At 40.0% G+C, this 27,820-nt stretch overlaps 1 protein-coding gene across 1 annotated transcript; it reads right to left on the reverse strand.

The window, feature by feature from the left end:
• Nucleotides 1-27,745, reverse strand: pxk (PX domain containing serine/threonine kinase). Its single transcript, XM_071203212.1, has 18 exons — nucleotides 27,467-27,745; nucleotides 23,449-23,499; nucleotides 22,749-22,796; nucleotides 21,677-21,863; nucleotides 21,137-21,214; nucleotides 20,014-20,087; nucleotides 19,006-19,080; nucleotides 18,521-18,625; nucleotides 17,138-17,239; nucleotides 16,886-17,047; nucleotides 15,519-15,636; nucleotides 15,208-15,286; nucleotides 14,802-14,850; nucleotides 14,257-14,334; nucleotides 12,173-12,259; nucleotides 11,828-11,891; nucleotides 9,381-9,440; nucleotides 1-2,837 (listed from the first exon to the last, which is right to left on the reverse strand). Exons 1-18 carry the CDS (start codon nucleotides 27,566-27,568, stop codon nucleotides 2,644-2,646), a joined length of 1,713 nt encoding a protein of 570 aa, XP_071059313.1. The 5' UTR covers nucleotides 27,569-27,745; the 3' UTR covers nucleotides 1-2,643.
• Between the last annotated feature and the right edge of the window lie 75 nt (nucleotides 27,746-27,820).

Consider the following 27,820-nt stretch of genomic DNA (forward strand, 5'->3'; position numbering starts at 1 on the left):
AAACTTTAATCTTTGTTTATTAAAACACTTTTTTAGGTGTGTTAAAAACACAGTTCATCACAAGCATTTGCAAAAATCGCAACTTGCTCTCAATTTGACTGAAACACTTTTTATTCAAATAGTTTTCATGACAACAGGCTTGCTAGCTTTTGTGTTTAAATGTAAATATAGATGATGAGGAGGGTTATTTTGCAGATGCATGTAATGCCGAGGAGATATTGTTGATTTTGAAGGCGACGACAAGGCAAAACAGTGGATACATTTACCTACTGGAGATTGAAGAGTGGTTTTCATACCATTTGACTTGTAATCCAGGACCGCTCTGGGGCTTTTAATTGTTTCAAAGAATAAAAAGAATACACCTCTTGTCTCTCACCCCTCGTAGATAAAGTGCTGCAGACAAACATACTGATGCAATTCAACGTCCATCTGAATGAACATCGCCTAACCTGAAGACAGAACTTTGTACAAACAGATCATCTGGTATATAGGATATTATCACTTGTATCTTAAAAGAAAACATTCATATTTCCATAGGCACAAGCATCCATATGGGACGATAAAATAATCTCAGCTCTGTGACAACACATAATAAAATACAACAGAATATAAACAGATGCAATAAAAGACTTAGAATACCAGGAATCAGCACTTTAAGGGTCGGAAATTAAGCCTCAATGAAAGAAATGAAGGTAAAAGGTTACAATGCTGTCAGCAGAGATGATTAACAAAAACTATTTGCACCGACAGTGAAGGTCAAATGATCAAATCAAACGAAAACAAGGACCGATTTCCTTCCTTCAGGTTATTTCTATAAAGAAATAAGTAACATCCACCTCTAGCTTTTACATCTTTCCTTGGTGATGCATCAATAGATAATCAAATAAATCGATACTGATAAACCAATCAGGCTTTTCCTAAATCAACATTTTCCAAACCCAATTTTGACCTATAGCTTGATTACTTATTTCAAAATGTGTTGCATTAGTTAATATGAAATTCAAATCCAAATTCTGCAGGATGAGCAACGATGCTGCTTGAATCCCAATTTGAAGTTGGGTTATTCTTTTTATTACAACTTTGTGACACCACATGGCTATGAAGTGATAAAGTCAAACTAAACGTCAGTAAATATTGACTCCGGTGGATTTTCTCTCAGTAGCTCGTCTCTGCAATTTGATTTTGGATCGATTACTCAAACATGAAGGAAGGAAATCTACAGAATGATGGATCATTTGGGATAAGGTCAACAGTGACGTCAAGTTAACGGACAAGCAGCAGTATGGGTCAGAAATGTGAAATAGTAGGAATTTATTGTCATGCAAAGAGGCAAAATAATATAAAAATATGACACATTGTTAGTGATCTGGGTGAAGAAAAAGTATTTAAGATTAATTTCAGACCCTAAAAACAATCACAGCTGTGGATCCATGTTTCTCTGACAGAGCAGATGTCTGACCTGTATCTCGGTCTTTCACACCAAAAAGTGCAAGTTTGACATTGTGTAGAGCAAAGCCATTATTTCCAATGGAGGGAGCAGCTGCACAAGCAATAGTAGTGGCACACACTACCTTTATACTCTGCCACGTTATCGGCCAGACATCTCTTAGTGACGTGTGGCAGATGTTACAGTATGATGGCGATCTCTTTCTTAGAGCTGAACAGAATGATGTGGGGTTTCTTTAGAAGTACAAACACTGCAGAGCATCCATGTCATGGTTTTAACAAAGATGCTCTCACTGTAAGAATCTCAAAAAGCAACAAAGTCAAACAAATCTCTCACTCTCATTCAGATCAAACAAAACCAGGTGTGATCCCAGCTTGACTTTCAGACAGACGCACTGCAGCAAACATCCTTGTATCAAGTCCTTTGTCTGTAACTTGAGTTTTATACTCCTAAAACAAGTGGAAATACATCTGGGCTTTCATTTCCCACTTGCTTCTGATGAAAATCATCTTTTATGTAAATATTTTTTTCTCACTTCAAATCAACATGCATTTTTAGAAAAATCTAACAGAGAAGTTGAATATTTTGCACTAAAAGGTTTTTTTCCCCCATTTATTTTAGGAAAATAAAAATATTTAAAGACAGGAATTACATTTAGCTGTGCAGCCATACGGACTTCCTGCAGTGAGGCAGTCTACTCGAATTTGGATATTTTGAGATGACTGCAAATGAGGAAAGGTGTGGACCAACTTTCTTGTGTTTGGACCAGATACAGAAGCAGTGCAGCGCCACAGTATCAGAGCACTGATTTAGAGTTTCCACTCCATGAAATGAAGCATCCATAGTGGTTCCAAAATGTTCAAATCCCACCACGTTTACAAGCAGAAAAGAAGCAGCAGCAGCAAATACCCAACTCCACCCAGTTTACCAGCGTTTCTATCTGGAGCCCGGTGTCTCCTCGTGAGAATGCAGTCAAAGTGGACAAACCTTCAGATGATTGTTCAGTTCCTGAAAGGACAGACTTCCCCTCTACTCTCTCCCACCACACATTTTAAAATGTAAAAGCTGAAAAAGCAGGAGTAGCGATAAAAACAAAAATGAACCACATGGACCACAGTGCAGAACCAGGGGGTCGGCGGCGTCGTGGTGGTGACGGGGGTCTCCTGGTGGAGGACAGGAGGTGGAGGCGGGGGGGGTCAGGTAATGGGTTTGCTGTGGTCGACGCTCTCAGACTTCTTCAGTTTTCCCTTACTGAAGCCCTGGATGGAGCTCAGCAAGGCGGTGCGACCTCCTCCCGCTCCATCAGAGGAGAGAGGAGGAGGACGAGAGGAGGGAGAGTCCAGTGCAGGAGGGGGAGGAGGAGGAGGCGGGGGAGGAGCAGGCAGGGCTCCTGGATAAAGGAGAGAATGAAGGGAGAGAGCGTGAGAAAACAAAACGATTAACTTCTGCCATTTAGTTTCCCCAGAGGCTGGTTACACAGAGATAAAATAAACTGGTTTAAACTGGTCTGGCTTTACTTTTCAGATTCCGAGACTAAACTAAGATAAACCAATGTGAAAGTGGCTTTTACCTGCATTCTCTATAATGTCCAGCAGGGGGTGACTCCAAATGTTGCATAAAGAAGTCTGAATGTATACAAGTCTATGAAATAATGACCTGACTTCTTATTTGCTATTTTATCTCAGTTCATGGTTTGTGATAAAATAACGTTCGCATCTAATCTGTGGTTGGCTAAAGAAATGGTAGGCTTCAACATTACAGGCAGTGGTTTTCAACCAGCGTAAGGTGCTCCGTCTGATCGGTGATGAAAAAAATAGGTATTTTAAAACCTCAAAACCCTAACATTAGCTGATATCGGTTTACATTTGGGAAAACTTGCAACAAAAGTATTCTGTATTAGCCATTTCCAAATTATTTTTGCAATATACTCGTGATTTTACAGACAAGTATCACTGTATCACTGATTCTGATTCTCAGGCTAGCTCTGGAGATATCCTCAGAAAGCCACACGCGCGTTTCAGAGTTTGAAAACATCTGTTATATTTTATGGCTTCTAACCAATTTATGAAGCATTAGTCAAATGTGTATTGATCATTAAATAGAACCAATGAACCCTTTATAAAGACCAAATACAAAGTGGTAATTGTTATTCGAGTATCTTTGTGTAACCAGCGTCTGCAGATTCCAGCCTGAATTCAATCCACCATCAGTTTAAACCCAACCTTCAGTTCAGCTAATCCAACATGTTTTGACTCTCCAAACAGATGCTGGTCAGTTACACAAAAATATTGTTCAAGAAAATCCGTGGCCCTGTGGTTCCTGAACTAATACTCCAAGTTATGTTCAAGTTCCCAGTTGCAGAGGCTTCATCTTTCTTGTGGGGTGTATTCATTCTAAAAGGGCAGTTCCCAGTGGACCACTATGGGACCCTAATATGTCCCAGTTCATTGGTAAACACTTCATTAGCTTTCCAGCTCTGAAGCTACGACGTCAGAGTGTTTTGAACTTGGATTCACTTCTGGAACAAAGCGAAGTTATCTAGCTGGCTCGTGTCAGTGAGGACATTATACTACAACAAACGGAGACTTACTTGACTCGCAAAATGATCTTTGAATTGAAAAACATGTGTTTTCATGCCACAATTCAAACGCAATCTAAAAATGATTGTTCTTTGATGAGTTGCCATAACTACCGCACATATGTTCTTAAAAATCATATCCCATGAAGGAACGCCAGAAAGGGGAGGGATGCCTCTCTATGGAGACTAAATTAAATCATAGTTTTTGGAATATTCAGATCAAAGCTAAACTTGAATTCATCCAACAAGGCTCAACTTCACCTCACCGTCACGGCAACCGTCTGAGGCCTTCTTATTGGATGATTCTTTCATAAATGCCTTCTGGGAGTTTTGTTCTAAACTAGTTGTGGCTTTACATCCTTGTTGTGCTAAAGTAGGTACTGCCCCTGTGTGTTCAGTCTTTTTCTTGCTTTGATTAACGCAGTGCACTGATGGTAAATTGAACATACATTTGGTACATCCTCCGACACGTGTGCCGCGTTATACAGAACCCAGGGATTACAGGGAAGAAAAAAGCAAATCAAAAGAGCGCTCCAGCATGTAGAGGTGAAGCAGAGCCTGAAGCTGTGTTAAGCCCACAGACCCCACCTTCCTGTTTGACTAAACAGTGAACTATCTGTGGCGTAATGAAAGGACATCTGTCAGTCAGACAGATGCTAACCACACCTGGAGAAACTCGCCACTGCAGGAGACGATAACATGCTGTAAGATCATATCTTTAGTGGAGTATACGTTGTTTGGCTGTGGTGAAGAGCGGAAACATAACAAATAGGTAAAATATTGTAGAGCCACTAATGCCTGCAGGGGCGGATTATCTCCAAGCTGACTTTCATCAATATAGCAGCAACAGTGACCTTTAGCGTTGTTTTTCCCCACGTAATATTCAGACGATTCTTCAGTTACACTTGCAGTGAGACCTCTGTGATCAGATGTGTCAACGTTTCATAATTCACCTGATTTAATATGAAATCTGGCCTCAGCTCTGAGTTCACATGCTGGCAGAGTTTCAACAGACTAATACAGGCGGTGTCCTCAGTACACGCCACCATGGAGGTTTGAAAATGTATTCAAACATTTTTAAATTATCTGCATTATGTTTTTAATCTCTGCAAGTTAAGTAGTCCCGTATTTATCAAGCGTCTCTTCAAAGTCGTGCAACAATCTTTGTGAGAGGGTTTTTGTGTTTGGGCAAATTGACCAATACCCAAGAATATTTAAACATTGTAGCTTTATATATTTTAACATTCTGGTAAAGTGCATATGATGACCCTGATTATTATTGCTACTATCTCTGCTTTATCACTGTTTGTATGGATGTGTTCTTATTTATGTTATGTATTGCATTGAGAGATGCCAACTGAATGTCGTTGCACTGATGTGTGATGACAATAAAGATATATTCTATTCTATGCATATGCAATATTATAATGTGAAAATAGATGCATAGCTTTGCCACAACCATTCACATAGTAAGCTGTAACACAGTCCCATACCCAACATAAATACATACAGGAAGTTTGACTCTGAGCTGTGGGACATATTTAGTGTGTATCTTGCAGTATTTCACACACAGTGATAATGATGGAGAACATTAAATGTTATGTCCAATTCCTGTTAGAATTAAATACCTTGTCAACATAGAGTAAGTGTAAATCAATAAAAAATACTTTGTATGACATTTGGCAATGTAAGAGTTACCAACGTTTGTTTAGTACTGCATGTTCTTTGTTATTACATATTAATACCAACGTATTAACCAAACTGAATCGCCTGAAAGCCTTCTTCTGGCGACTCCTGGGTTAGGAACTCTCTAAAATATCAGCAGACTTGGCAGTCTTTTTCTTTGCCTAAGAAGTTGCTAATATGCTTTTACTTGTAGTCCTAAAAGTAGGATTAAAGCGTGTCACTGAGATTTTGTTTCACTCTTCAGGATTGATTTCCTGTCGTCAGAGGCTTGATAGATACGGGCACAGATCTTCAAAATGTTCAAGATGGATGTTAAATATTCACATTGGTAGTTTTTTTCAATGTTTAGGCACATCAATTACAGTGTAAAAAAGATATACAAAGCAAAATAGTCTGGTTAAAGATGTGTTAGGACCAAGTATTATCTGAATATTAATCAACACAAATGAAAATCCTTATAAAAGATTCACTGAAGGGTCAGCAGCTCCATGCGACTGGGGGCAACCTGCAGCATGGGCACAACAAATGAAAAAGCTAATAGCAGCACAAAGAAGTTATCGTAACTTAAATACATTTTTGACCAAAAACAAATGTTTCTGAACCGTATTCACCGTGACACCCCGTCCCCAACAGACAGACACACGAGCAAACAGAACAACAGAAACAGAGACAGACGGGCGGACATGCTGTAACTGACACATCACAATCTCCAATGAGAACTTCTGAACCAGTGGGTGACTGTGTGAGCTTTGGAGATCATTGCAGATTGTGAAGTTTTTATAAAGATGTGCGTACACCCTGTTCTAGACAAGCAATGCTTTATTGATGCTTTACTTCATCTCATCAGGTCCCTCTCCCCTGGCTGATTCCTAGAAGGGGCCGGATTCAGCTCATTCAGGATCATATTAGTGTTTAGAGTCTCTACTGGGACATGTCTCCATGCTCTAATGCTTAGTAGTAGTATTAATGTATTTGTAGAATTAGTGGTTGCTAACTTAGATTGTTTGACTAAACATTTCAATAACTTCACAGTGCTGTAAAGTCAGGAGATTGATAGATTTGTTATCAAACTAATCTGCTTCAGTATCAAGCCTTCCAAAAACATTTTCACCGTGGTCCCAATCCAACTAAGCCCATTAAATCACATGGATCATTTAAATAACAATCAGATTCTTTAGAAACCAAAGCTTAAGATTATACGCAAACATAATGCCTTTATTTAAAAAATAATAAGAATGATATCAATTTAAATAATGATATCTGATTTATCAATATTAGTATCTGCCACAAAACCCAGTATCAAGTTTTAAAGGTTCCATGTCATGGCCCTTTCTACTGATCATCATGGTTGAGGTCCACTAGAATAGATTCACATTGTTCAGTGTTCCAAACTCACATTGGTTTCTCACAGCATCTCTGTAAAGTATGTGTATCACTCTCTGTCCTACACACCTTGCTGGAGCTCCTGCCCCCCCCCCCCCCCCTGTGAGCCCAGTGTGCTCTGATTGGTCGGGACGTTGCGAGGCTCGTTGCTCAGTGAGCTGGCTTACTGGTGTGGTTTCCGGGTCGGCGATACAGCGTGAAACTCATCCTGAGCACACACACACTCACAGCCGAAGTAGTAACAATAAGTGTGGCTTGATATTGAGTAAGAAAAAGGTTTATAATAACGATGTGAGAATGGGTCGCGGGGAGCATTTCTCCGCGACCCCAACTCGTCCAGCGTTCAGGGAGCTCTATGCAAGTCAATGAGAAATATTTTGATAGTGACGCCAAGGGATCCTGGTGTGTGAGGAGCTCCGTGGATTGGTCCATTTTGGTTCCCGGAAGAAACAAATGGAAAAATAAAAGCCAGGCGTTCTGGGGCAGCACAGACGGGTGTTCTCTGGCCTAGAGTTGTACTCGCTACAGGGTGCACTCTGAGGGTGTGTGACTCTGCAGACCGTTTACATGCAGAAAAACCTTCATAACACACACGGGGAAAAGCATGACATGGGACCTTTAAGAAGTTTTAACACTTCCCCAGACCAACCAAATCCTGGATTTCAGCTTTACTTTATAAGTCTCTGATCTTAACCTGCTGCTCACTGCATTAGATCCACACTCGTGATCCCGCTCTGTCCGACTTTAACATGAGTGAAGTCTATTCTACTCTTGAGTTTCTTTAACTTGAGATCACAATTATGAGGCAGACCTCTGAGCTTGCTGGGAAGCCAGGGTGTACGACGGCTTTAAAAAAAACACCAGTGACCTTCATCATCATCATCATCAGCAGCAGCAGCGACATTTTAAATCTTTACTTTACCCAACGACACGGTCAGAATGGAGCATGCTCTACGGTGGAGACAGCACGGGAAGAAGAGAGGGAGATGACAATTATCTGTTCAGTGAACCAATCAGCATTTACACAGAATCACCAGGACAACGAGGAGAGGAGGAGAGGAAATAAGGAAAGGAGACACTAACATCAGGGTAGGAGACTGATGTCGTATTAATGTCATTGTTGTGGAAATGTAAATGTTGAGTCTGGTGATATTCTGTCGGCGTTGGTACGGGTGGAAATATTTCAAAATCTAAGTGAATGTACTTTATATCACAATATTGTAATGGTCTACAAATTACATTTCAAAAGTGTTTTATAATACTATACTTCCTCACATTTGATTCTTTTTTGCATCACTTAAGGTTCAAACTAGTAAAACAAAAAATGAATAAATGTATGAGGTGTAAGGTACCGTAGAACAAAAATGTAGTTTCTTGTTTTAGGGTTAACAGTTTATATTAATGCTGGCGTGATATTTGAAAATCAAGCAGCATAACAATAAACATTGTTTGTATCATCTTTCCCTTCAAAAAGCTGACGGTGTCAAAATAAACTGCAGTGCAATAATCGTGTAACAAGAGCTCTCCCTCGTCTTGACTTTATCGTGTCACTCTTCTCCTCCATGTGTTGCTTTGCACTGCAGCTGGATATGCAATATTGTAAAATCTTGCAAAAATCACAAGTCCCGTAATAATAGGTGCAATGATGGAAACCTCTACTGGTGGACGCATTTCTAACTTTGGTTTAACCTGGTCAGCATGTGCACAGACTCGCAACTGTGAAAGATGCAGTCACAAACGTTACTGAAGTGTACTTGACGGCTAAATGAAGGCCAATTTCAAAGATGGCCATCGGCTGCATCGTAGCTCTTTGGGCAATCTGAGCCACTTTCTGACATTGAGCTTTACAAACAATGAATTTAAAAGTCATGCATTGTTATTGACAAACAATCATATGTCAATATTTTTCTTACATCCCTAATCACCAGACTCACACTTTAACGTATACATGTAAACATTAGTGTTTCCTAGCCTGAGTGAGGCTAGCTAAAGACACAAAGTGTATAATACAACCTACTATAGAAGAAAAGAATACCTGTGATTATCATGAGAGAAGAGGTGAAGAGACAGACAGACAGAGTCAACTTTAAGTCTTCATTTTTACATATGCACATCTCTCATGAAAAGGAATGGGGGGAATTTCTGGGTTAATAGGAACACGTTATTATTCTGAGTAACATGCCGACACATCACAGCATGTCCTCACCACAAGGGGGCGCTGGAATCTGTTTCATACTTAGACAGACAGAGAGAGACAGAGAGACACAGACAGACAGGCAGGCCTACCTGTGGTGGGTGGGGGGGTGGGCGAGGAGGGGCATGTGGGAGGTGAACTGGCTCCAGAACCTAAAGAGAGAAAGAATAAAAAAACACAAATTATTATATTTAGCAAAAATCTGAATAAAAAAAAAGAAATTGCGTGCACAGATAAATGATATTAAGGTTACAGTGTGTCGACACTAAATGTAACTTTGTTTATAAAAAAACTACAAAGGATCCCTTCAATCTACAGATAAAGCTTTAACGTGACAGATCAAGAGACAGACAATGGATAACTATCCACATTTCAATCCATGACGAGGTTTGTGCAGACGGTAAACACCAATTATTACAAGGCTTAGGTCAATATTCTAATCTGATTGGTCAATTCAGACATTCAAGAGGTCTGTTATTGTTGTACAACAGGCGCTGCTAAGGAGAACAGAACGTGCTTAGGAGGATAAAGAGACTGTGTGCAGTCATATCAATCCGCAGAAAGGAGTGCAGACAATTTAACGTCAGCTGTGGACAACAAACATTAGTTTCATCTGTCAGAAAACACTGTGGAATACTTTTGTTTATATTTGTGGAGAGCATGAAACTTTGGATTCTTAACTGTCCCCAGTCAAGAAAAGAAAAACAGTGCAAGGAAAGAGAGTGCTGGACAGGGGCGGACTGGCCATCGGGACGTTCGGGGCGAATCCCGGTGGGCCGGTACTGAAGTGGGCCGGTCGGACGATGTGGGCCGGCCGGTAACCGGCAGGGCTCGACATTAAATGGCCCGTTGGCACGGAAGCACTATTTAGACACCTCGGGCCAGCATAACGTACTTTCCACTTGCCCGCTCGGGCCACTACAAATATTGCTTTAAAAAAATTGTCCTGTGGTATTGGTATTTTGACTAGCAATTTAGTTAAATTGTTTCGTTTATCAACGCTACAACAGCGTTCCGTGAGTCGGTTGTCGTTGTTGGGGGAAAAGCAAACAGCTGTTTGCTGCGGAGCAGGCTCCCGTGAGCGCGAGCGGGCTCCCGTGAGCGCGCTCCTTCACTACAGAGTATCGCGCCACCCAACCATTCGCCAACATGTTTTTAATACCAGCGGTAACCGGCCAAGCGCCGTGCAAAAAACTATCGTCAAATAAAAGAAAGTCACCGGAGGAGTTAAAAGGAGAGTGACAGGGAGCATGAGAAGAAGAGGGAGAGAAAGTCTCAGCCAGCTTGATCGATGGAGTTGACTTCTATAGAGTGGTGCAGTGCCGCGTCCTAAAACCCTTTTATAATCTATCGATTAGATTTATGATTAGAAAATTATAAAAGTAGGGTAGACATGTGGAGATTATCCGGCTGAACAAAACGTGCATTTATCAAACAGGTTTGTTTTCCACAGACCTTATTTCCAGCTATTTTCCAAAACCCTGTGGAGAAATCACATTGCTTTTTGTGGAGGGAACCAGCAGCTTACTTCCTGGTTTCAGGACGCGTCACTGGCTGCACCTCTCAATATGATGCCAATATAAACAAGGTCTTCTGTCGGCTCTGTACATCAATGCCGACCTATGCTGACAGTAAGTGAAGAGTAGACAATATAAAGGTATTGGCTAAAGGGAAATATCCCAGCAGTTTAGGATAATGAAGGATCTAATCTAATCTATTACATAGCCATTACATTTCTACAGTAACTACTCCTAATGACAGGAAGGCAGAAAGTGCATTTCTACAAAGTACAAATAATAATACTCATAATAATAGCAGACATTTTTTAACAATGACCACAATATCATTATTTTAATAAAACAAATATGAACAATTGAGGAAAATGAGGAAGAACTGATGATTCAAATGTTGTAGTACAAGCATACTTGCCAACCTTGAGACCTCAGAAATCGGGAGCATTTCAAAACCAGGAAAGGAGTGAGCAGAGGGTAGAGTTGTCGCTTGTTCTGTTTTCTGTGACTAAAGAGACGCGCTACCACGGAAACCAAACAATGGTGTAGCTGTATTAAAGTCCGAGTGGAAACAGTCCTGAGTAAATCTGATTTTGTCAGAAATGCGAGAGAAATATGACCCCGGGAGAGGGCAATGAAATCGGGAGGCTTGGCAAGTATGAGTACAAGTAGTAATGTATTTAGTGCATAAATTACTATTGCAACAAATGTGTTAATTTTCTTCATTATTAGTCGATTTTCTTTGGACGAATGCTCCGGGCCAGTGGTTACAATGGTGGGGCCAGTGATAATACAAGTCCATTTTACCCTTAATGTCAACCTCTGCGGTAAGTCACTAGCACCCCCTCCCCCCCTATTAATTTTTAAATTAATAAAAGCATTTTAAAATCAATATTTTGAATCAAGTTGTTGGCTTATTTAGTATGACGTCGTGCGAACATTTGTGTCCACGAAAGGACATCCAAGCACCTTAAAAACCTAAAACATAAATTGAGTATTTGTTGAGTTTATGAACAGCAGTGATCTACCAGAGTTATTGTTGTTTCTGACAGAGACGTCTTCTTCATTTTCAAAAGCCGACTGTCGTGACTTCTGCAAATAAGAAAAAAAAAACATTACATTTCACTTTTCATGTAACATCACTAACAAGCACCATTTACACTTCCCCAAAGTACAACCACTAAACTCAAACATAAAATATACATTTGTCATTTCTAAAGTTGTTCCTGTAGGTTTCTGAAAAAAGAAAACAACATATCCCATGGTTCTTAGCACCAGAGTCACTGTAAAGATTATTTGTAGCTGTTGTATTGTTTGTGTGGATGGTCAGATGTTATTCTGTTGTGCAGTTGGTGCTACATTTTGTTGCCTACCTTCCTCGCCAGAATCTTCCTCCTCTTCTTCTCCTCCTCTGAGCCGTGGTGAGACTTCGCTCGGGTCAGCCTTCTGTGTTGGTGGCACTTCAAATACAAATATGACAACATTATTGAGGGCCACATAGAAAAGCATACAAAGGCCTGGGCCCCTCACGAGAGCTGAGGTGTATTGCCTTATAAGTGAAGTTATGAGCAGAGATGGGGTCGTTACTAAAAAAAAGTAATATATTACATATTACTTTAAAAAAAAAAAAGTAATATATTACACTACTTCGTTACTCTCTACATAAAGTAACTCGTTGCTTTACTCGCAGGGCCGGCCCACCCCTCCCTACAGGCAGATCACGCAGACTGCGGCGCACCTACAGTGTAAGTGCGCCACAGTTTTGCCTCTGCGAGACTCCACTTGCACCCCCAATTACTATTGCATTAAGGAAGACATAACACAAGTCTTTCTTTCTATATGCTCTAAAATAGGCTACCAGCCTACCTCAACAAGCTAACAGTCTGTAAAACGTCAAGACACTAATTAATGAAACCAGTTCAAGAGGCATTATTCTTATCATTCTTTATGAGCGCAGTAACGGTAAGGTATCTAATTACTTGTTTATTTAGTATTCCATAACTTAGTAACAGAGATGGTCAAACTAAAGTGGTAGAGACATGGCAGAATTCCTACAATGAAGCGGGACATTGAACTGTTCACCGGTGAGAGGGTGATCAACAAAAGAGAGCGAGCGGCCCGTTGAGGGAGTTTACAGATGAAAAGACTCAGCCATGTTTCTGCAGCACGGCACGTGGAGATGTGGTCTCAGATTACACAGGCCTACATGTATATAAACCTGCGGCGGAAACCCCTCTTGTCTGTCAGTGAGTGTGATTATTTTATAAAAGTAACGAAGTAACGCGTGTCGGGGCAATGTTAGTAACTGTAGTGTGATTACTGAATTATAAAAGTAACGCGTTACACTACTCCGTTACCGACAACAGTAATACAGTTACACCCAACTCTGGTTATGAGTTAGCTAAATCAATCAAATGTTGGTACATTATGCTTGAATCTGCTTTGAGAATACAAACAGCCTACATCACAGCTCTCCGTAGGGTTTCACTTATTCATTATAATATATTATAATGAGTAGTGTACCTTACTGTCCCAAATGTGCACAATGTAGCGACTGCTTTTCGTCTTTTGTTTACCTAGTTGTGTTCTTTGTATTTTACATGTCTGTGTTATGTGTAAACATGTGTAACGTTGCTGCCTTCTTGGCCAGGTCAGCATTGCATATGAGATTTTATCTCAATGCTTTTATCTGGTTAAATAAAAAATAAAATGTAAATGCAAGTGTAGGCAGCTAAGCTAAGATTTGTTAGGAAATGTTCTCTTATTAAGTGGGCTAATTAACACATGAACACTACTGTGTACTATATGTTTAGACATGTATTTAAGGAGTACAATATAAGAAAAGATTACTTTTTGAATTTGCTGAGGGCCAATTAGAAATAGACAACAGGCTGCATTTGGCCCTTGGGCCGTAGTTTGGACACCCGTGCTGAGGACAAACAATCTTTTAGGAAGGACTGGCCATATTTTGTTTTATAAAAGGAACATAAAGATGGTCAATATAGTACACATTATTTTTGGAATTAAATATTCTGAAGGAAACCTTGTATACTTGTATGCACGGACAAGTTCTGAGAAATGATATCAGTTTATTTTTAGGAACAGGGATAACAATCCTTATGTGTCCGAATGTAATTTGACTAGAAAATATGAAATGGCTGCATGAAGTCACTTTGTATTTTCTAGCTAGAACAGGAAGTTCGTCTTGAAATAATCCTCATTAGTGTCAGTCGAGCTTTTGTTTTTGCAACATGAAAAGGTTGTGGGAAATGATATTGCAATGTTTTTCCAAAGTCTTTAAAGTCACATGAGCCCTCAGGCATCGTTCCCACCTTATCACCGATGTATTTAAAATATAGAGATTTGACACGAAGGACACGACCTCCAAGATGTCTCCAGTGAAGCCGCATAAAGGGAGCAGAGGGAAAATAAATAAACAAATGAACGAGAGACGAACCACTCTCTGCTCCTCCTGCAGCCTCCTCTCCAGACTCTCCTTCGCCGTCTTCAGCGCCTCCTTTAGCCTGCTGGGAACCTGCAGGAGAGGAGGGGGGGTCAAAGGTCATCTTCATCTTTGTTGTTTTAATCTCAGGAAATATTGATCTCTATTTTGTATTTATTTGCTTAGAACGAAAGAAAAAAAAGGAAAGAAACAAGATAAGGCGAGAAAACTATGCTTACATGATTTAGTAGAAGGTTAAAAAAGCAAAAAACGAACCAGAAGATAATAATAAATAAAATAAAACAAATAGATTAAAAAAGACAGGAAAAAATAAATAAATATATAAATAAATAAATATTAAAACACCCGGGTGCTTAAGCATTTCTTATCTGCAAACCGTGAAACCTGAGGGAGAGCTGGCCGTGTTTTGTTTTATAAAGAAAGATGAAGTTGATGTTTAGTGATATCTGAATACATTTGGGAATGAGATCAATCCAACATCCTGAAGGAAACTTGTGTGTGCATGGACTAACTGTCAGAGGTCAAACGGAGCCCCTCACCTTGATCTGGAGTTTTTCTGAGTGTTGGAGCTGGACGTCACTGAACAGCCTGCGAAACAAACACTGGGACTCAAAAGCAACCAAAAGGAAAATATGATACGGTTCCTTTTCATTTCAGAGCACACATTCCAGATATGTGTTTGTCTTAAAGCGACCCGATCTGGCTTTCAGGGTTCTCCCTTTCCTGTAGTGTGTGATAAAGGTTTGAGTGCATGTAAATGGTCTGCAAAGGCTACATTCCCTGTGTTGGATCGAGATGTTGTCAGACTGTCATTTACACTGATACCAACTTGTTCCCCGAGCAGATCTGTCAACATGTCGTGGATTCATGTAAATAAAATAGGCTGACAGACTGTATGTGTGTCATCGCTCAACATGTGAGTAGACTGACGACATGTGGACTCACGGTGTCTGCATGAGCGCCGACACTCTTGGCATCCCGCTCTTACAGGCCTCTGCGGACAAAATGGACTGCAGCACTGACACTGAACACACACACACAGAAATGAAATCAACAAAGCACAATAGTTCAATGGGGCATTGGAGTAAACTATGGTTCAGGTTTAAATGTCAGGAGGAACACATTGACATGTGACAGCATCTGTGTGTGTGTGTGTGTGTGTGTGTGTGTGTGTGTGTGTGTGTGTGTGTGTGTGTGTGTGTGTGTGTGTGTGTGTGTGTGTGTGTGTGTGTGTGTGTGTGTTTAAATATACTCACCCACAGCAGTGTAGGGGACATCGGGGTATTGTTCGACGGGGACGCTGTCCGGCGGTCGGCCGTACGTCATCTCGTAGAGTAAATGTCCAAAGCAGAAGACGTCGATGCTCTCTGTGGTCTGCAGACACACACACACACACACACACACACACACACACACACACACACACACACACACACACACACACACACACACACACACACACACACACACACACACACACACACACACACTTGGCCTATGTAGATTTGTACCATGTTGTTCATAGAAAAGCGGGCTCATTTATCAATATTTCTTTCCTCTCCATTTATCACCTTCAAATATTTTTTATTTTTTAAATCGTGTCCATTTCAGACAATAAAATAATGTACTGGCTAATAATCATCTAATTAAATGAACAATTACAAGCTAAATGAAAGAGAGATGTAGTAAGTGTGTTACTTTGATGGGAATGGTTTTATGTAATCCGATAAGAAAGAAGCAGAGTCGGTTGTTTTTTTTAACTACACAAGAAAATGATGGAATACTCTTGCAAACGCTATTACAGATGAAGTTAAAAACATTAGCCGCGTTCACACTGCGGCACTTTTCCCACAAAGGTTCATGCGAACTCTTTAGTTCGCGTTCACACCAGAAAAAGTCCCTGGGGGTGGATTAGGCAAATGAAGCCGCTGACGTCACTTCTTCTTCTGTTTTGGGTTTACTGGCAGGCCGCAAATCACTTCACGGCGTATACTGCCGCCCAAAGTCCCCGGCCGGAAGTCCCCGGAGTTGGGGACTGGCTTCAGTAGAAGCTGCTGGGACTCCCAGCAGCTTCTACTGAAGCCTTCCGAGTAAATCGCCAGAACGCCGACACCTCCTCATCTCCCCCGCTCCCATGTTTTATTTTGTGTTGCCATAAGTTAGTCTCTCTGCGTTTCTGCGCTGGGCTAATGCTAATGCTAATAATGCTAATGCGAGGATAATAAAATGGCGGCTTCACAAAACTTTTTGGGAGTTTTACGGGGCGTGGTTTGCAATCCGCCCAGCCAATCAGAAATATAGCTCTTTTCTCAAAAAAGAGCCGCTCGAAAGTCCCTGCTCTCTAGCAGGGACTTTCGAGGGGGTAAAAAGGTTCGCATGAACTACTTTTAGTAGCCTACCGGCTCTTTTTGGTGTGAACGCGAGCATGAACTAGTTTTTAGTTTTCATGGTCTCTGTTTTTAATTTGTGTCATCTACTGTCTTGTCATTGCCTAATATTATGGTCTGTTTGTTTGTTAAATGTATTGCATTTGAATTGTCTTTGCTCTTATTACAATTATTAATAAGGATAGGTTTCTAAACCAAAAATCCCCATGTATTAGAATTGGTCAATATTGACGTACATTGATCTTCCTGAGCTGGATGAAGGCCGGTCGCAGCGCTGAGGGAACTCCCAGCATGCCGTTCTCTACATCCATCAGTCGACACACACCGTCATCCACAATTACGTTGGACGCCTGCAGGTGTCCGAAAAACAGGCCGCCATCGTGGAGGAGCTTCAGACCCTGACACACAAACACAGTTACTTTTTAATAATGAAAAACACTGGGGGGGGGGGGGGGTGTGTGTGTGTGTGTGTGTGTGTGTGTACGTACCTCGAGGATCTGACGGCCGTACAGTTTGATGTGCTGCAGTTCCAGACCCTGACTCTTCTTGGGGTTGCAGTACTTCTTCAGGTAGCTCTCTCTGGGCTTCGCCTGCACACAGAGGGTCAACAGTTCTCATTTTCCACCAGGCAACACAGCTGGGACTACTTTTTTGTACATTAGTTACAAGGTACTGTTCAGATTGTTGATAAAAAACATTAAAGCCTCTGGCTGCCCTATTTGAGGTAATGGGAAAGGAGATGCGTTTAACTGCAGAACGGCGGCTATCTGTCTTGTGCTCTCCTCTTAGCTCGTCGAGCCATCCTGCTTAGACGGACAGACAGTTTCCCGCCCACTCAGTGGTTGACAGATGTTATGTCCTGTATGAAACTTGAAAAGATCAGATACTCACTTCTATACTCAAACAGCACATTTTGGTTTAGCTTAAGTATGTATGTGTATGTATGTATATATGTGTATGTATACAGCAAATGTGTATGCGTAGGTTGCATGTGTGTATATGCATTTGTTTGACATGCATATATACTCATCAAACAATATGTCTGGCATATATTCGTGTGTGTAAGGATCACTGGCAGTGACAGGGGATTACTTTAGTCGTTGTTATTGTTTGTTTGTGTTTCTTGTTTTGTTTTTTATTCGTCCTTTTGTACATACAATCAGCACAGACCAATCGCTCATTTGCATTGGCATATATTATGTTTACCATTACTACATGACAAACACTGCTTATTGATTGTCGAAACTAAATAAAAAGATTTTTGATTTCAAAAAAATAAATAAAGCAACTCATAAAAATGTTTTACGCAAGTCAGTAAGAGAGCTACTTGGCCAAATGTAATTATTACTTGACCCTTGACAAAAAGTTTTTATATATTTATTCATAGTGGTAATAAAATCAAAACAAAGACAGTTTTGCTGCCGCATCAGCAACTCTGAACAGAGATAAGGAAGTGAGATAGTTACCTCCATAGCTACTTACAACATCAACTCTTCCCTGTGAGGTGATTTACTTTAAAATGTCACTTGCCTCAGAACAGTGGGATAGCCTTTTTAATGAGCATTTCTTGTTATGGATAAAGTAACCAGGCAGTACTTTAAGTAGTGCGATTATCCCCACCTGCAACATATTGATGCAGCCACAAATTATGAACCACAAGTATGACACAAATTACTTTTAAGCATTTCATTCTGCATAATGAGTACTTTTAAGTATCTACTTTTTCTACACTGTGGAATCTTCACCCTAAAATTAATGATTCCCCTTATGGGGACCTCCATTTTGTCCCCATAAGGGAGGCGAGTCCCCACACGTGACTGTAAACAGATGTAGGTCCCCACAAGTATAGTAATGCTAGGACACACACTTACCTTGCAGATGTGGTCTCTCAGGGAGCCTCTCTCACTGAACGGCCGGATGAGCAGCGCTGAGGACTCGCTGGTGCTGGAGAACAGCAGGGGACAGAGGTATGGGACCTGCAGCGGGGGGAAGATTATTTATAGCAGCTATTCAAGTAGAAACAAATCCATCCCTGGATTCAATAATTGTATTAAAATCTAAATAGTATCATTTTCTATTACTAGCTAGGGCTGTCTTCAGTATTTAATCATTTTTAATATAATTTAAAGATAATCTTTGTCAAATGTACAGGATGGTGATGCATGTTAATGACCTTGTAATGTAACAACATATTGGCTCATTTTTGTTGTTATTGCAAATTCAGAAACACACTTTACTCTTCTGTAGCATATTAATGTTTGTTTATTATGCAAACATATAAAGCACATGAAAGAAAGTCAGATTAAGGTCTTCAGCTCTGTGTGTTGTGAAGTTACTGTGTTTGATGTTCACGTACCGAGAGGCTGGTCAGCAGCTTCATGGCTGACTGCAGGTCTTTGTCAGACAGGACCTTATCAGGACCCAGGTCCACCTAACACACACACACACGCACACGGTTATTAGTTATTCTGGATTTTTATGTTTTATTCCGATTTCCTTCTAAAAGCAAATGTCGTTTAAGTCATGTAGACCGTTTAATAGATCAGATTCAATCCTTAAGTGCATTAAAAGGCCCTGAAGGAATTCCTTTAAATCTGTTTCCTTTAAAACATTTTCAGTAAAAACTAAAACAGTCACTTCTAACCAGACTGTTTACAGACTGCATGATATCTGTTGCTTCGGACTGAAACTACACATCACTTAATAACATTTTATTGAGTTTAAATCAGCATAAATTCAATCTTCTGGACTGTGGGAAATCTTTGAGTATGTGATACATGGAAGTGAAAGAGGAACACTCTTCCTTTTTCTGCTTTCTCCCTCGAAAGAGAAAGACAAGTACGAATATATATAGTAAAACTTTCCACGTGTTACTTCTTCCTTAAACGCTTTTCTATTACACATGTCAGATGTTTGCAGACAGACGGAGCACGACATGAAGACATCACCAGACTGCAAGCAGTAGGAAGTTGGGATTTTACAGCAGTCGGAGAAAAAGCGGCATAATCTGGTTCAAAATACAATAAATATCATCCAAATAAACAAAACTTAAAATTTGATATAAAAAATAAATATTTCCAAAAATCAAAACGTTATATACACGCAGTGCATAAAGGCATGCATTACAAATGATGGGGCTTGTTATTACACATGTTTGGAACTTCATAAACATTTAAAAAATAACTCGGATGATCTAAATTCATTTTGTAAAGACTCAGATAAAACTCATGTTGCACTTGTATTACATTTCTGGATGATATATGTAGTATGTGTACACATGTGGGTTTAATCAGTGAATTCGATCAATGAGGATTAAAGTCAAAAGGAGACCAAGGTGTCACATGCTTTGATTCCTGTCACTCACCCAGCTCAGCAGATACCGCTCTTTGGGCTGCTCTTTGTTTTTGATTAAAAAGTATTTCTTCCTGATCCTCCATCCTGAAAAACAGTCAGCATGTCACTCAACTCATCAAGTATGAAAGCAACTCCTCCTCGTCCAAGCATTACATCATCAAATAAATGCAGTCTTCAAAATGTACTGGAAACTTTTTATGTGCTGTATTATACTTTTATTTGTATTTCAGGATCATTGTGAGGGCTCAATGAAACTCGTCTGGAATGGAAATCAGTACAGAGAGTGAAACAGTCATCAGTAAATAAATGACTCTTCTCCTGAATGAAGTCTGTTTACTGTTAACGGGTTAAAGGGGACAACTTGACGTACATAATGCAGGCTCTATTCTAAACCGGGTACCAGGGGTTATGCACCCTGTTACTTCCGGCTTGCCCCCTCATACCAAAACGCTGATTCTCCCCGTGAAAGTGATGCGAGAAAACAAAATGTCGGTTTGCCAAAAACTGTATAATTACTCGGAAAATATGAAAATCGTCTGTCGGCATAGATAGCTTTGTTGTTTGTTGTTTTGTTGTGTACGGAGCTCCGATCTTGCGTTGTTGTTTACGTCCGCAGCATAAACGGTGTTTCCCTCATCGACACAGTATTGAACCTCGTTACTATATTTTTCTAGAAAAACCCCTGCATAACGTATACATCAAGTACACCTGAAACACTTCGGCAACTGTTGGTTAGTCCATCAAAAGAAAAGATAATAACTATTTTAATAATTCATCAAAAACGAGTTCCAGCTCCTAAATGTGAGGATCTGCTTCTTTTCCTGTTATCCATCAAAGTAAACTACATATATTTAGCTTAGAACTGTTACAGCAGTTTGATCATCTTGGGATTTAAAGTAAGCTTAGTATTTCTGTATACACCTTTTCAATCAAGCCATTGTTCACTATTCTTTAAGTTCCTATACAATCAATTAAACATAATTATAATAGTAAAAAGTATCAATAGTTGCAGCCTTTTAACGCAAATATGAATACAATGATAACAAAGCAAGCATCAGCATGTGGAACCTGCGGTTAGCATTAGCACCACAAACGGTTTAATGTTAAACAGATGACATTAGTCCCATTCTTACCGTTGTCTTTGAGCGGCTCTAGAACCTCCCACTTTGGGTCCGACCTGAAGAACATGGAGACCTGCTGCAGGGCGATCTCTGACACACAGAGAGAGAGAACACTTACATTAGCTTGAGACAATAGAAAGGTGTTTCCTGGTGATTGATAACAATGACTGGTCCGACTGTCTTTGCCTTGTTATTATGTCCCTAAAGCCAACATCTTTGAACAAATCATATTATTATATTAAAATATAAACATTTTATTATTCATTATTTATTTATGGGTCTAGAAAAAGCTTTATTCACATGTGGTCCCTTTAATCACTTCTGCTGGTTAAACCTGATCAATTACTACATTAATTAGTATTTTTAAATGTAAAATCTAATCTGAAAAGCAAGTCATTATATTAAACTTAATGAGGTAAATGTAGTTGGCTAATAAGTACACATTACATGTGTAGTGAGTAGAAAAAAGCAACATTAATGTACCTAAACGTGTACTTAAGTAAAGTACTTGATATTACTGTCCACCTCTGAATAAGAAGATAAGAAACAAACCTGTGTAGTTGGCAGAATAGTTGTTTGGGTCCAGAAACTTCTTTACAGTCAAGGAGCAGGAAAGCATGGGATGCTGGGTAATGGAGTCCAGAAAGGCCTGCAGTCCTCTCTGCCTCTCTGCAATGAACTCCCTGTCCATGTTCCCAATTAACTTCTTTGGAGGCAGAGGGAGACTGATGCCACAAACCTGCAGAGAAAGACGGAGAGGCGCGTTTTCTTATCAACATCAAAGGTCTTTTGCGTTATCCACTATAGACTGTTTGTGTACAACACCAGGGTTCACTCAGTTCTGCTTGCTGACTGAGGATCAGGGTCAGTTTGAGACCCCCAAAGGAAATGAGCAGGAGAAACCTCAGCAGAAAAAACTGCTGCTAACTTCCTTTTATCCAAGAATCTTTTGACCTGAAGAGAAGACAAGTCACAGCCGGGATAACCTGCCACACAACACAAGTAGAGCCAACTGTGTGTCAGGCTTGTGGGTAATCTTTACACAACAGCAAAGTCTTAAACATGTTGTAACACTCCGCCATGTAGCGTTTCCAAACAGGAAGGCGGTTGGCTAAGATGAACCGTGTGTGTGTGTGTGTGTGTGTGTGTGTGTGTGTGTGTGTGTGTGTGTGTGTGTGTGTGTGTGTGTGTGTGTGTGTGTGTGTGTGTGTGTGTGTGTGTGTGTGTGTGTGTGTGTGTGTGTGTGTGTGTGTGTGTTCCTTTCAATGATAATGAGATAAATTATGTACAATATATCATTCCTTCCAATATCCTCAGTCATATTGGAATTGCAATATCAGGTCAACTTTAACGGGGAGATCTTATCCTCATTTTCTTTCAATGTTTACCCTCTGTCTGAAACCAGAGCCCAGTCTGTTCTTATTGGTTAGCTACCCGGCTCTGTTGTGATTGGTCAACGGCTTACAGATGGGGGGAGTGTAGGAGAGAAACTCCTTCTGGAGGGAACCCATGGATTTGTAGCCTTTGCAGACTATTTCGATTTACAAAAACATATATAACACACCACAGGAAAGGGGAAGCCCCCAACAGCATAGCAGGGCCCCTCTAAAGATGTTAAACTCACCATCAGGTTGCTGTTAAGAACATCAAAGTCACTGTAGCGCCGAATAACCTGCAACACACACACACACACACACACACACACACACACACACATCAGTCCATTCATCATTTGATGGTGTTATGATTAAACAAGCACAGTATTGAAGGTTCATTTTACTGCCAAACTAATTCCCTAATTGGCTTTTTACAGGGTTCATACACTTTTCACCACTGACTTCTCCATGACCTTTACCTCATTTCCCATGACCAAAAGAATGACCCTTTCTCAGCGGAACCACTGAAAATGGTTTATTTTAACATAGACCAGGAAAATAAGGTCTGCATCTGAAACATGTCGTGCCCATCTAAAACAAATCAAATAGGCTTACTGGCTTCCACGCGCTAAAGCCACTAAAATCTCTCACCAGCAAAACACCTCATCAGCTAAATGCCATTTTACGTTTCATTACTATAAGATACAGTATGTATTATCATTATAGTATTACTATTTCGGCGATTAGATAAAATATAAATTATATTTGATGCAACTTTAGTTACATTTCCATGACTTTTCCAAAACTTTAAGAAAAATAATGTTTTCCAGAACTTCTCCAGGGCCTGGAATTAGCTTTTTCAATATCCATGACTTTTCCAGGTTTTCAATGACCGTACGAACCCTGTGTTTAGAGTGGTGATATTCACTCCCAGTGATTGTAATTTACCTGCCAGCTGTTCTCTGCAGACACGCCCCTCTGGACCCTGACGATGTACTCCTGAGAGACGAGAGAAAATATAGCACTTTATTGTTTTATCAGTAGAAATATACGTTTATGAAACACGGGGCGAAGGATAGAGGTGACAAATGTGAAATAAACCTTGACATTTCAAACATCTGTGTCTGTGTGCGTCTCTGACATTCAGCAAACATTTGAAAAGGTCATTCAAGAAAATAAAAAGTGATATTTTAGAGAGAGGGAATATTTAATTTTAATATTTAAACAAGGATTTAATTTATGTGAAAAATATACACATTATTATTATTATCAAAGAAAGGAAGTTTTACGATGGAATTTGGGAACGTTTTAAGTGATAACATTACACATACACAGTTCAGTCAGTGTTTAAATAAGAATGACTTCATAAAATAACTCTATATAACTCGGTATAAAAAACTAAGTTGTAGTATTATTAAAAAAAATTGTCATTAAGATATATACAATTTTAACTACGCAAAAAGATGAAGTCGAAATATGTAAGTAAGTCTTTATCATTAGATTAAGGTCATGGTTTTATGATGAAGAGACTCGTAGTTTCAACAGGTCACAAGAACAGAAAATGCCACGTGGATCAAACAGGTTTTCGATCATGGGTGTGTTCACTTGGTTTCATTTCCAAATAAACGCTTTACATAACATCGTGCAGGGGAGAACCTGAGGAGCTTCAGTACGAGAACAACAACCATGGTATTAGTCTGTTGTTCTTCTTCAATCTGATCCTTCGTACAGTTCATTTCCTGCTCTGAGGTGACATGTGAGCAGCTTCACAACTCAGGCTTTGTAATGGGACTTTAAACAACATTTAGCATGACAACAACAACAACAACAACAACGGGTTTCCAGCATCACAGTGTCTATTATAGGCTATCAAAACCATCTCTTTATGAGATTAGTCTCACTGAGATCAGGTAACGCTTTTATAAAGACAACCTGGCTCAAAGATAGCAGCAACCATGAGTTTCAACAACAACAAATGCATTGAAATCAAAAATGCTCAGGGAAAGCATTTCAGACAGCTTACTCAATGGATATCACCATTTCACTTTTGTGACGTCTTTCCAAGTCTTTCACATATCTTTTGTTAACTGCAGAAGATCTGTGCCTCTGCCTTTTACTCAATCAAATCATTCTCCATGTCTTACCCTGCACTGCAACTTTGTATTCATTATGTTATTTGTGGCTTTTTTAAGTATGTAAAAGGGGACCCACGTTCCCATCAGCAGAAACACGTGGCTTTGCTATCCTGGCTCCAAAATGGTAGAATGAGCTCCCCATTGAAATGAGGACAGCAGAAAGCTTACACACCTTCCGGCGCAGACTGAAAACTCATCTCTTTCGACTCCACTTCGAGCGATAGAACTATTAACAAAGCACTTATATACTAATAAAGGGCTGACTTACCTAAAGCCAGTTGAGTAGCACTTGAAATGCTTGGCTCTATGAAACCTGATGTACTTTATGATTCTGTCTTCTTCAAGGTTGTGTCTTCCTGGTCGAATGTACTTACTGTAAGTCGCTTTGGATAAAAGCGTCAGCTAAATGCAATGTAATGTTTTTACAGGACGTTGTTTCATAATGCTTTTCTTTAGCACTTTATCTTAATGCTTTTATTGTGTTTGTATGTAAAGCACATTGAATTGCCTCATTGAAATGTGCTACATAAATAAACCAGCCGATATGAACTAAAATCCATTATGCAAAGTACTTTGAATTGCCTTGTTTGTTTTTTTAATAGTGCAGTTATAATAAACCTGCCTTCTTGCTATCCTCATAACTCTCCACTCGTGAGTCTGTAAGGCTGACCTTTAATCTGCAATCATCTTGGGCGTGTGGAAGCCGTTAAAAACAAAAGTATTTTAAAAATAGGGATGCTGCAATACGCTGGAACATGATTCAGCATCTGACTTTCTAAAAAATATTGGGTGACATTTACAAAGCTCTTCGTGACAAATTACCCAATATCTTCTCGGTCTTTTTAACTATCAATCAAATTCAAAGTTAATTCGCTTCCAAAAATAGTTGCCCTTTGAAATTAATCATGTTAATACTGAGATGGGGAAACTAGCGCTTTAATACTATACCATACACAATTGAAACAATCTGCAAAAGCTTGTTAAATTAGACAAGCTAATCCCGTTAAACCAATTTGAATCGTTTGACTGACAGAGCAGTGTGAATGCATGTGTTTTCTTTCAGTTGATGTTCTTTATGTTAACGCCCTTCGCCTGATTGTTGTATAATGTGTTGTTGATGTTTCCTGTAGCAGTCATGTGCTTCTTTTGTTTTATATGTAGGGTAATCAGCGGCCTTTCCCCTGCCACAGGCATGCAGTCCCGCCGAGCTGAAAATCAGTGCAGTAGTATCAGCAGATTCACCGAGTTGGAGTATTATCCTTTTAACAATAATATTATGCTTGTATTTGCAATCTAGAACAAATGTAGTTGACCTAACGACAAGGTTATTATCCAGCACTCACTTAGCAATTTGTGTCAATACAAATGTCTGTGTGTGACTTTAAATGAGGGTTTCCCCAGCACAGTGCAACAGTGAGCAGGGGCCTGGCCTCACAGTGTTGCATTCATTTCAGCCGCTTATATTGGGAAATTCAGAGGTCATCTGACAGATCCAGCCTCAAGGAAATCTGGAATCTGAATAACAGAAATGTGGCTGTTTTGGTTGATTTTCAATGAGGATTAATAGAAAAAAGTCTATAGCAATGAGGAGAAGGCAATGTTTTTGATACAAATAAATACATGAATATAATGATTACGTCCAACATTATTAGTCTCTCCTATGTGTTTATGGTTTTCTTTTACTAACATTAACACCAACAATGATCAGATGCCTGACATTAGCACGCCTGGTTAACCGGCTGGCTCAGCTGATCCCTGTCGGACTGACAACAACAAACAACCGCACATGCGTCCGTTATCGGACAGACCACATGTCCTGCATTAATATTAACAAGGCTAGTTCCATTGTTATTAACGTCTTTTTTGTATTGCACACACGAATTTAAGGTACACATTTCAGTTCAAAGTAATGCTGATCATTGGCTACTCCCAGCATGATGGAATTGTAATGTTGGTTGAAGATGCCACGCTCCTTTAGAGGAAAAATACTTAATTGTTTGTTGTTTATAAAAGGTTATACAACCCACTCCATCTTGAATTCACCATAGATAACATACATCATTTAGCACTTGTAAATTATGAATGTTTTACATCTGTAAAATGCGTGTGGTCTTGATACAATGTTCTGAGCAGGATGTAAAAGGGATAAATCATGTAACATACGTATTTAAATGTTATGTTGCAACAGACCATTACACATTCGACCCGACCATAGTTTGTGTTTTAGAGAGTGTTGGTGGGTCAGAACTAAGAGGAATTTATACAACGCAACACTTTAACCGGTTTAATGTGCTTTAGATCAGCGGCTGTTCTCGGGCTATCACTGGCACTGTCTCAGCTCCTGGTCCTTCATCCAGTCAGTGTCCGTGCTCCACTCCAAAAGCCTGTATATCAGCAGTTTGCAGAGAGTTTCCAGGAAATTGCTTAATCAGTGACAGCGACACAGAGCCAGGGTCAGCTGCCTGTCTGTCCGATAATGGATCTATGTTACAACACTGATGCTTACAATTTGACTATACACGTATTGTTTGAGTTGATTGTTCTGTTTTAAAACTATTATGTATTTAGTTGTGAACGACGGTTGGTGGTTAGTGTAACGATGTACAGGAAAGGATACGAAATAAAGCTTTCACATCTGTGTCCGATAAAGGAACCGGTGACGCAGCGAGAGGCTCAAACGCCCACTTGTAAATCAACTTAGCTATATTTGTAAACTCACCAATAACCAGACATTAACATCTACCACTAATTAACCATTTAAATAAGCTGTTACCGTTAAACCTACATGTTGTTAACGGTTACCTGCCGTTTTATTCCCGATAAACACTCACCGTGTGGGACTGCAGGTTCTGGCTGGCTTCGATCACCGCAGACAGCGGCACGGTGTCGTCCAGCAGCAGCCTGCCGGGGGCCGGCTTCTCCAGGTAAGACATTCCCGGAGGATAAACGGTGAAAGTCTGATGTAAACGTCCGTGTGTCACTGACTGAAAACGCCGGGAAGACACTGAGGAGGAGCCCCGCTGAGCCGAGCAGGAAACAGCAAGAGATGCAAACTAGCTGTTAGCTTAGCTTTACCGTAACCAAGAAACGCTGCTACGCAACCAACGTCACGGAGCGTCAGTGCCCCCTGCTGGTCCGGAGGGAGAACTGCAAAGGGAAATGCCGATCATGAACTATTACACAAT

The sequence above is a fragment of the Pseudochaenichthys georgianus genome, chromosome 5, assembly GCF_902827115.2.
Source record: "Pseudochaenichthys georgianus chromosome 5, fPseGeo1.2, whole genome shotgun sequence".
NCBI lineage: Eukaryota > Metazoa > Chordata > Actinopteri > Perciformes > Channichthyidae > Pseudochaenichthys > Pseudochaenichthys georgianus.

Bases quoted from the DNA above. Each gene is read 5' to 3' on its own strand.
- pxk (XM_071203212.1), bottom strand. From the start codon at position 27,568: ATGTCTTACCTGGAGAAGCCGGCCCCCGGCAGGCTGCTGCTGGACGAC. The intron at 23,500-27,466 runs GTGAGTGTTTAT...CTCGTCTCTCAG, and splicing joins AGAACCTGCAGTCCCACACG to GAGTACATCGTCAGGGTCCA. The intron at 17,240-18,520 runs GTAAGTGTGTGT...CTCTGTGTGCAG, and splicing joins TGAGAGACCACATCTGCAAG to GCGAAGCCCAGAGAGAGCTA.